A 10,174-nucleotide genomic window follows, 5' to 3' on the forward strand; every position below is an offset into this window, starting at 1 on the left:
ATATATATATATATAATTCGAAAGTTAGCGAAATCATTTAATTATAGCCATGAAGTAAGCAAAAGTTCAGTGTTTGTATTTCCAAAAACGGAAAAGTCAAATCTCTAGTTGTTAATTATCTATATTATCTTCCCTACAAATCTGTTATTTGTTTTATAGTTTTATATTTTAGATCTTAATATTAGAATAATTAAACCACTATATATACCAAGACAAAACATGAACAAGACTAAAACCCCCAACTAAAGTGGCTAGAGATGGGAGAGACTATGTCGGAGACACGATCACCGATGCCATTGTTGTATAGACGGCATTCAAGCGGAGAGGTTATGAAAAACTTAGCTTCTGTGTCGAGTAGCCTCTTGCCTGCTTTCGGAACTCTTGTTGGTGATGATTCTCCTCTTCTTAAGAAATATGTCATTGCACCATATGATCGTAGGTATCGGTAAGTTCTTAATTAATTGTGTTTATATATGTCATATAGTGAAATGGCGTACATCCTACAAGATGCGTTATATGTACATGCTACATGTCACCACCTAAAGCAGCACCAATATGCTTAATTAGGTCCTTTCTTTATCCAAGAATGATCATAATCTGGATCGCACTTAATACGTATTTAGAGCCTGAATCTAAAATTGGGTTTGACACTTCGCTCTCCTTGACGGACCTACTTGACAAGATCCTTGGTTCACAATTTTCACTTTCGTATTGTCTTGTAACATGAACAAATGATTGAATGGTTAATAAGATCGTGAAAATCTGAGACTGTAAAGATTGATAGAAGTTTTTGAGAACCGATAAGACTCACTCATATTTTACTCTTAACTAAAGATTTAAACTACCTGTTTTTTTTTTATCCAAGCAAGACATCAGTCTATGAGTAAGGGACATGTTTTCATCAACATCTGAATCTCTTAGGCTACAAACGCTCATTAACCGATTACACAAGTAAAATTTTAGATCGGGTTATGGGATATGGGAAGTTGAACTAAAAATATTTAATTAAGGTCCATTTTTTAATTAAATAAATAATTTAGAGAAATTAAATATTTTCTTATTTTTTCTTCCTATTTATTTTTCTATCCATCTAAAATGATGGCATGTGTCTATTTGGATAAGATTAATGATATTATATACTTAGAATTACACATGGTCTTATACAGTATTTATGCATGCATAGTAAATACTTAACTAGATTTTGGATGTTGACATGTTTAGTTAAGCTAATTTCTAATAGTACTTATTTGACTCATCATCCATAATATACATGTTAATCATAAAAAAAATATAATATATACTTTTATTAACCATTTTCTGTTTTTTGCAAACTTTTAATTTCGTTGTAGGTGGTGGCAAGCATTTCTAGTTGTATTGGTCATTTACTCGGCATGGTCATCACCTTTCGAGCTAGCTTTCAAGGATGTCGCTACTGGCTCTCTCATGTACATCGATTTGGTAGTCAACTTATTCTTCACCATTGATATCATCCTAACGTTCTTCGTGGCTTACTTGGATAAAACTACATATTTGTTAGTCGATGATCACAGGAAGATAGCTATAAGGTAAATCACATTGGACAAATAATTCTACTCCATACAAATTAAACCATTCTCCATCTCACCTCCCCCTTTATGTATATAAAAAGGTATGTCACACACATGATGTTTCCAATGGATGTCGCATCGACGTTGCCGTTTCAGTCCCTCTACCGACTCTTCACCGGAAAGCTCCACCACGGGCAGGCCTTCGGATTCCTCAATCTACTCAGGCTGTGGCGGCTAAGGCGTGTTAGTGAGCTCTTCTCGAGGTATATATGAACATCCAGTTGGCTAATTGCCACCATGGTTGACTACTCAAGAACCAAAAATACCTAGTATATATATATATATATATATATATATATATATATATATATATATATATATATATATATATATATATATATATATATATATATATATATATATATATATATATAAAAGTTCATTGCTATAAAGTTGTCTCGTTTGGATTTAAGTTAAAAACAAAACTCATAAAAGATAAACAAAATATATAAATATTTATTGGTTTAAAAATAATTTAAATCGAAAAACAAAACTCATAAAATAAACACAATATATAAATATTTCTTGGTTAAAATGTTGTATTAAGTTTACAACAACTTTTTATTCTTACTAATATTAAAATATATCACTTGTAACTTTTACGTCGATGTGGAAGACAAAGGCAAAAAATTGCACCGTTAATTCTCTTCGGATGAGAAAACTATTTTTTTTAAATATATTGAATTCTATTAAGGAGCTTCACAATTTTGATGCAAGTAAACCAAAAGTATATAAAAAAAAAACAATTGGTATAAATATGTGTTTGATTTTCCATTCACAATTTCTTATATTTTATCACTTATGAAGCAACTTTTAACATAATATGCCCCACCCACCGTAAAACTTCCACTTCTCATGAGAATGTATCTAAATGTGGATTCACATGATTTATTTTTTATAAATCTAAGTTAATAGTTGCAATTTTATCTAATAAAATAGAGGTCTATGATTGAAATTACGAAGTTTTTAATATTTTTATCTTAATGTTTTTATTCTATATACACTATTATTTGACCATTCCTTTCACTAAGACATTTGTAGAGAAAAGGTTTTCTAAGATTAAAGTTCCTAAATATATAGTTATGATTTTTTTTTTGAGAACTGCAAATAAAGATATAAATAAAAAGCGACAACACAACCAGCAAGGAGTTAGCCGCGCGCGAGCACAACAAAGAGTACAAGTTTACATGAAACACGAAAGTGGAGAGCAGCTCCAATCAGCCCATTTAACCCACCCTTATGTTTTCACCTAAAAAAGATAAATAAATTACTTTATCAGCCACTTTAGTTGGGAAACACACACTTTGATTGAAAATGGGATTGTTTCTAGCACCGTATTAATTAATATTGAGATCATTATTATTAATTTTCCATTTCGAAAAGAACAAAGAAGTACTATTTTCATAAATGATTGTAATTTGTATTTTATATAACTTAATGTTTTGGAATATGATTGTGGTTATTTATATAGGTACGTATTTCCTTCATTTATTTTAGTATAGCTGGCAAATTTGAAGTATTTTCGGGGCCATTTATTTGTTTTTTTGCCCTAACACTAAATTTTGTACCGACCTTCACCGGCACGTGTCTTCTCAACAGGTTAGAGAAGGATACGAGGTTCAGCTACTTTTTGACACGATGCACCAAACTCATATGCGTAAGTTCTGATTACAACCATCTACCAATTATTTTTTACTAGAAAACAAAGATTTACGAGCGTTAGGAAGCTCTACAGGTTACACTTTTTGCCGTGCATTCAGCTGGATGCTTCTACTACTGGATAGCCACACACCATAGCCCCTCGGAGGAAACATGGATCGGGTCTATCATCCAAGATTTCGAAGATAAAAGCATATGGCTAGGATACACATACTCCTTATACTGGTCTATCGTGACCCTTACAACGGTCGGCTATGGCGACTTGCATGCGGTGAACCCCGGAGAGAAAGTGTTCAATATCTTCTACATGTTGTTTAACATTGGGCTCACATCGTATTTGATCGGAAACATGACCAATTTGATTGTTCATAGCGCTGTTAAAACCTTTATGATGGTAATTCTCTTTCACTTCTGTTAATCTTTGTAGAATCGTTCTAACTGTGATCTTAATTACTAATGTACGCTTTGATGTACTAAAGAGGGATTCGATCAATGAGATCTTAAGATATGCAAGCAAGAACAGATTACCGGAAGGGTTGAAAGAGCAAATGTTAGCACATATGCAACTCAAGTTCAAGACAGCTGAGTTACAGCAAGAAGAAGTTCTTGAGGATCTACCGAAAGCCATTCGTTCCAGCATCGCTCAACATCTTTTTCGGAAGACAGTGGAGAAAACGTATTTGTTCAAAGGGATTTCAGAAGATCTTAGCAGCCAACTGGTTACAGATTTGAAAGCAGAATACTTTCCACCAAAAGTTGAAGTTATTCTACAAAATGAGATACCAACAGACTTCTATATCATAGTGTCTGGAGCCATGGTACGTACATTACCTATCTTTCATCAACAGTATGAACTTAATTTTCCTTCTCTAATTCTTATTATGTGAACCCGACTGACTGTTTTAATCATGCATGTGTGAATGTAGGAGGTGCTAACTCATCAAAATGGAATGGAGCATGTACATTTAATTTTTCCCTTCATTAACAAGATAATTATGTTTTGTTAACTATGAATCTTAGTTTCAATTCTTTCGTGAACATATAGTTCTTGACAAAGCTAGGCCCGATGGACATGTTCGGGGAAATTGGTGTGTTCTTTAACATTCCCCAACCTTTCACGGTGAGAAGCAAGAAACTTTCTCAGGTTGTTCGAATCAGTCATCATCACTTCAAGGAACTAATCCAGCCACTTAGCGAAGATGGGAAGACGATAATGGCCAATTTCACTCAGGTTCAGGTTCTTAATTTATTGTATGGTTTCTAAAGTTCATGAATTTATATATCCGAGCTCATATATATGTTGGTTTACAGTACTTGAAGGACTTAAAGAAGGAGGTACAAGAAGAGATATCATTCTTAACAGACCTTCTACGTGACTTGAACATCGAGGTTAGTCATTCATCTTTAAAACATCGCTATACCTCTTCTATAATGTTCTAAATTAATGACAAAACTAATTTGCAGCAAATGACATCGCTTAACGAGTTAAGAAATCATGATGAAAGGTCAAGTTATGATCACGAAGGTATGCAAGGTTAGTGATCTTCAATCTGGTCCTTTACATCTCACAAGAAACAATGGTAAGAACAAGTAAATGAGTAATGTCATGATTTATAGGAACACTCATTGATGCACCTTCGAGAGCATGTCCGTCCAGGGTGATAATCCATGGACATCATCCAGATGACCAAACAACAGACAGGGGAAAGACAGGAAAATTAGTTCGTCTGCCAGAAACAGTGGATGAGCTTTTGAAGTTAGCAGGTAATTAGTAATAGGGAGGAACTCCATGGATTATAGTGAAGCTTATTTTTCACCTGAAATTATAATATATATCATGGTGTCATGCAGAAGAGAAGGTGGGGAAAAGAGGGACTGTAATCGTCATGGAGGATGGATCGCAAGTGGAAGATCTTGATGTTTTAAGAGATAATGATCACATATTTATACTCTAGCACTCCAATATGCGATTGGAATGAAAACATATATACTACATTTTGAAATGAAATCATTGGTGATGTCACACTTATCCAAAACCATGTCTCAAAAACTCTTTTTATCTTGTCAATTGTTAATGCTATCTATTTATAAAAATAAAAAAATAATAATCAAATAAGTCGTTGAACGAAAATACGTGGTGAGGGAGACTATTACTTGTGACCAAGGATTGATTATAGTGGTGGAGAATAGGGTTGTAAACAAACCAAACGAACACGAACCGGGGCTTGTTCATGTTCGTTCGTTTAAGTTAGCCGAACAAATGAACGAACACGAAGAGATAAACAAACGAGTTTTCGTGTTCATATTCGTTCGTTTAACAAATTATATTGTTCATGTTTGTTTGTTTATGTTCGTGAACATACTAAACGAACGAACATAAATGAACAAAGATAACATATATAATTGAACATATATGAACATAAATGAACATATAATATAGTAATGTAATCGAATACAATTAAACATATATGAACATAAAAAGAACATATATGCGTGAACATAAACGAACGTAAATGAACATAAACAAACGTTCACGTTCATAATTGAACGAACGAGACCATTGTTCATGTTCGTTCGTTTAACTAAACGACCGAGGATTTGTATTCATATTCGTTCATTTATTAAATAAACGAACTTCCTGCCAAACGGTTCACGAACAGTTCGCTGAACATTCAGTTCGTTTACAGCCCTAGTGGAGGACACTTTGAAGGTGTTTGATCAATGGTTGTGTCGGAAGTGTATGTCTATACATGTAATCAATTGTCAGTTCGTTTTGCTGATGAGGTATGACACATGGGTGGATACATTATTGACAATTCAAACCCTTCCATCAAAACTCGATCTCCCTACTCCAGAAGGGTTTCAGAAAGTTTAAAACTGAGAAATGGGCTAAAAGGAAAACTTTCTTGCGTTAAATTTGTTTCATGACGTTGACGTGTCACGTTTAGCCCTTGGACGTGTCGCGTCCCTCGTCACTACTTTAAGTATAGCAACATGCTATCTCATGCGTTGCGTTCCTCTTCACACACATTGTAACATCCAAATTTCCAAACCAAAATTTTCATTTTAAATTCATATAAAAACATTGTTCATAAAAACCATTTCAAGAAAATCACAAATGTCAATACAGATCATCATCAAAATATCAGAGTGTCCTAAAATACCCGGAATCATAAACTGCAGGCGAATGTGTACAGTCAAGCTTTTGCCTTCCCGTGATCCTCAAAAGTACCTGAAACACATTTAATCAACAACTGTAAGCATGAAGCTTAGTGAGTTCCCCAATATATCACACAACACAAAATAAACAACTATGGGTTATCAGCAACCCTAGAGACCACTCAAAGTCTCGGTGGGCAAACTGCACACCCTGTAGGTTATCAACAACCCTAGAGACTACTTGAAGTCTCGGTACCCGCAACAAACACATATCTCAGTAATAGCACATAGACGCAGCTGTTCAACACAAATATTCTACCACACAGGTAAGAATAATGAGGAGACTCACCTCGCACATATGATTGATAGAACTCACACCCGAACTGCCGGAACGAAACTCCGCCTAGTAATTACACCAGTTAACCTTAATTATTAATTAAGGTAATTTCCCTATTCCACTAGTCCCAAGCCAAGTCTAATCCACATTTAGGGCAAAATACCCTTTTGCCCCTTCAAATCTCTCACAATTCCTCCTAGGAACAAATGGTCACAAAGTCACCGAAAGGCAAAGCGCGGTCGTACGTAGGGCCTAACAAGTTATACGATGGGCGTAGAGCGCAAGGCAAGAAGGACCAGACTCGCAACTGGCTACATTGGGTGTAGCCAAGAGTATGCTCGACGTACGCGGCTGATCCCAAAACTTCATTTTTAAGGTGTTAATCATTAAGACACTTACTCCAACTTCAGATCTGACCCTAAAAAGACGTCTTAATCCATGAAGTCTCTGAATTTATGCCTTTGCATTGCTAAAGAGAGCTTAATCCCAAAACCCTAACATTTCACCTCACCAAAATTCCCATAACTCATGCATGGAAGAAAGGAAAGGACCAAGCTAACATTTTTATGACTCTAAGCACCCTAAAATGTCTGAAAGAATAGCTCATATGCTCTGGAGTATTCCATACTCACAAAGATCAAGGTTTTGGGACAAAATGAACTTTAATCCAAGTCTAAACAAGATCTATCAAAACAAGCTCCAAGGTTTGAACTTTATACCTTCAAAAGGTGAACAAAGAGATGTAGATTCTGGATCCAAAGGCTTGAATGCACCACCACTTCTTGAATGACCTTCCTTCACTACCAAGAACACTCAAGGATCACTCTCAAGCTTCAAATCTCACTCACAAGGGCTAGGGTTTCGACTTTAGGGTTTAGAGGGATGGAGGCTGGTCATGAGAAGGTCCAAAAGGGATTATGATGCTTAAATATGGGTCACAACCCAAAAGATTAGGGTTTAGGGAATGCACGAGTACACCCGACCTACTCACATGTATGCCCAATGTACTCTACTTTTGACCCGCCACAAGTCGGCTAACTTACACCCGACATACAGCCTTGTATGCCCAACGTAAGGACCTTAGTGGCAAAAATTTTAAAACATAAATGATTGGAATGAAAAATACCTGACATCGAGTGTTACAATTCTCCAGTACTAGAATCAGATTTCGTCCTCAAAGTCAGCCTCTGCAAACAGATCAGGGTAATTCTCACGCATTTCATCCTCGGGCTCCTAATTCCACTAGGAGCCTTTCCGATGTTGTCAGTGAAATGTGACCAAGTTCACTACCTTGTTCCTTAAGGTCTTCACCATACTATCTAGAATCTCCACTGGCCTCTTGATGTAATTCAGGCGACCATCAACCTGAATATCCTCCAAAGGAACCACAGCTGACTCATCGGCTACACACTTCCTCAACTGGGAGACATGGAAGGTGTCGTGAATTTGACTTAACTCCTCATGCAACTCTAATCGGTATGCCACCTTGCCTACTCGACCTACCACTCTGAAAGGGACAATAAACCTGGGGCCCAACTTGCCCCGCTTATTGAATCGGATAACACCTTTCCAAGGTGATACCTTCAGGAGAACCAAATCTCCGACCTGAAACTCCAACTTAGAGCGTCGCCGATCCGCGTGGCTCTTTCGACGGCTTTGGGTTGTCAACAACCTCTATCTGACCTACTGGATAAGCTCTGTCATCTTGATCACTATATCAGTGCTCCTCATGACCCTCTGTCTAACCTCCCCCAACAGATAGGAGTCCGACACTTCCTCCCATACAGAAGCTCAAAGGGAGGCATGCCAATGCTGGAATGATGGTTGCTGTTGTAAGAAAACACAGCCAAAGGAAGATAGGAGTCCCAGCTCCCACCAGAATCAATGATGCAGGCCCACAACATATCCTCAAGGTTATGAATAGTCTGCTCGCTCTTCCCATCTATCTGTGGATGATAGGCTGTACTGAAATGCAATCGAGTGCCCAACTCCTCGTGAAACATCTTCCAAAATCTGGAAGTAAAACAAACATCCCGGTCTAACAAAATAGAAGTCGGTACCCCATGACGAGCAACTACTTCACGGACATAAATATCGGCCAATTTCTCGGCTGAAGAGCTCTCACAAATAGCTAGAAGGTGAGCACTCTTCGTCAAACGATCAACTATCACCCGGATAGCATCAAAACCTTTCGTAGCTCTCGAAAAATTCGTAATGAAATCCAGGTAATCTATTCCCACTTCCACAGTGGGACCTCCAAGGTTTGAAACTTGTCGTGAGGGCGTTGGTGTTCGGCCTTGACCTTCTGGCAGGTCAAGCACCGCTCCATGAGCCATGTCACATCTCTCTTCATACACGACCACCAATAGCTATGTTTCAGGTCAAGATACATCTCTGTAGCCCCCCATATGAATAGAGAATCTCAACTTGTGCGCCTCATCCATCAACACCCGTCGAGCCCCACCAGTATACGGTAACCAAACTCGTCCATGAAGAGTCAATAACCCCCATGCTGTCGATATAAAAAGTCAAAAACCCGACCGGCCACCCGCTCGCTCTTTCGATTCTCCTCCTTGATGGCCTCCGACTGCGCATCTTTGATCATCTCCAAGACTGGAGTCATCACAGTCATCCTCAAACACACGTCCTGACTCGGGGCACTGACTACCCTCTGGGTCAAGGCGTTACGTTGGCCTTTCCCGGGTGATATAGAATCTCGCAATCATAATCTTTTACTACATCAAGCCACCTCCTCTGCCTCATGTTCAAATTAGGCTGATCCATAAGATACCGCAGACTCTTATGGTCCGTGTAGATGGTACACCGAACCCCGTAAAGATAATGACGCCAAATCTGAGGGCGAAAACCACTGCCCCAACTCAAGATCATGGGTGGGATACTTCGCCTCATGATGCATCATCTGCCTCGAAGCATATGCAATCACATGTCCTCTCTGCATCAACACTACACCCAACCCCGAAATAAATGCATTCCATCAGACCACAAAATCCTCAACTCCATCAGGAAGGGAAAGTATCGGCGCCTCGCAAAGTCTCTGCCAAAGAGTCTCGAATGATGTCTGCTGCTCAGGCCCCCATCTAAACACAACATCCTTCCTCGTCAACTTATAGAGAGTAACGACAATCTTGGAGAAGTCTCGAATGAATCTCCGACAATATTCTGCCAAACCGAGGAAACTCCAAATCTCAGATGGAGACTTCAAAACCTCCCATCGCATAACCACCTCTATCTTGGATGGGTTAACCAAGATACCGTTCTGATTGATGATATGCCCTAGAAATTAAACCTCGCGCAACCAGAACTCACACTTGGAGAACTTTCCGTACAGCCTCTCCGTCCGCAAAACCCCAAGAATTTCGCGCAAATTTTCCTCGTGTTGTTCTCTGGTATT

The 10,174-nt window shown here is 37.9% G+C and overlaps 1 protein-coding gene across 2 annotated transcripts; it reads left to right on the forward strand.

Annotated features, from left to right (window-relative positions):
- The first annotated feature begins 243 nt into the window (after nt 1-243).
- LOC145165766 (potassium channel KAT3-like) lies at nt 244-5,302 on the forward strand. Of its 2 annotated transcripts, none has more exons than XM_079084650.1 (12): nt 244-445; nt 1,350-1,565; nt 1,649-1,810; nt 3,207-3,264; nt 3,343-3,660; nt 3,746-4,084; nt 4,193-4,225; nt 4,312-4,497; nt 4,578-4,655; nt 4,731-4,800; nt 4,884-5,030; nt 5,118-5,302. In XM_079084650.1, the coding sequence occupies exons 1-12, from the start codon at nt 258-260 to the stop codon at nt 5,219-5,221; spliced, it is 1,899 nt and encodes a 632-aa protein (XP_078940776.1). In that variant the 5' UTR covers nt 244-257; the 3' UTR covers nt 5,222-5,302. The 2 variants fall into 2 exon arrangements, with proteins under 2 accessions (XP_078940776.1, XP_078940777.1); XM_079084651.1 differs by having other exon boundaries at nt 4,731-4,791.
- The last annotated feature ends 4,872 nt before the right edge of the window (nt 5,303-10,174 follow it).

Source organism: Lactuca virosa, chromosome 3 (genome assembly GCF_052849685.1).
Source record: "Lactuca virosa cultivar CGN04683 chromosome 3, Lactuca_virosa_CGN04683_v6, whole genome shotgun sequence".
Lineage (NCBI taxonomy): Eukaryota > Viridiplantae > Streptophyta > Magnoliopsida > Asterales > Asteraceae > Lactuca > Lactuca virosa.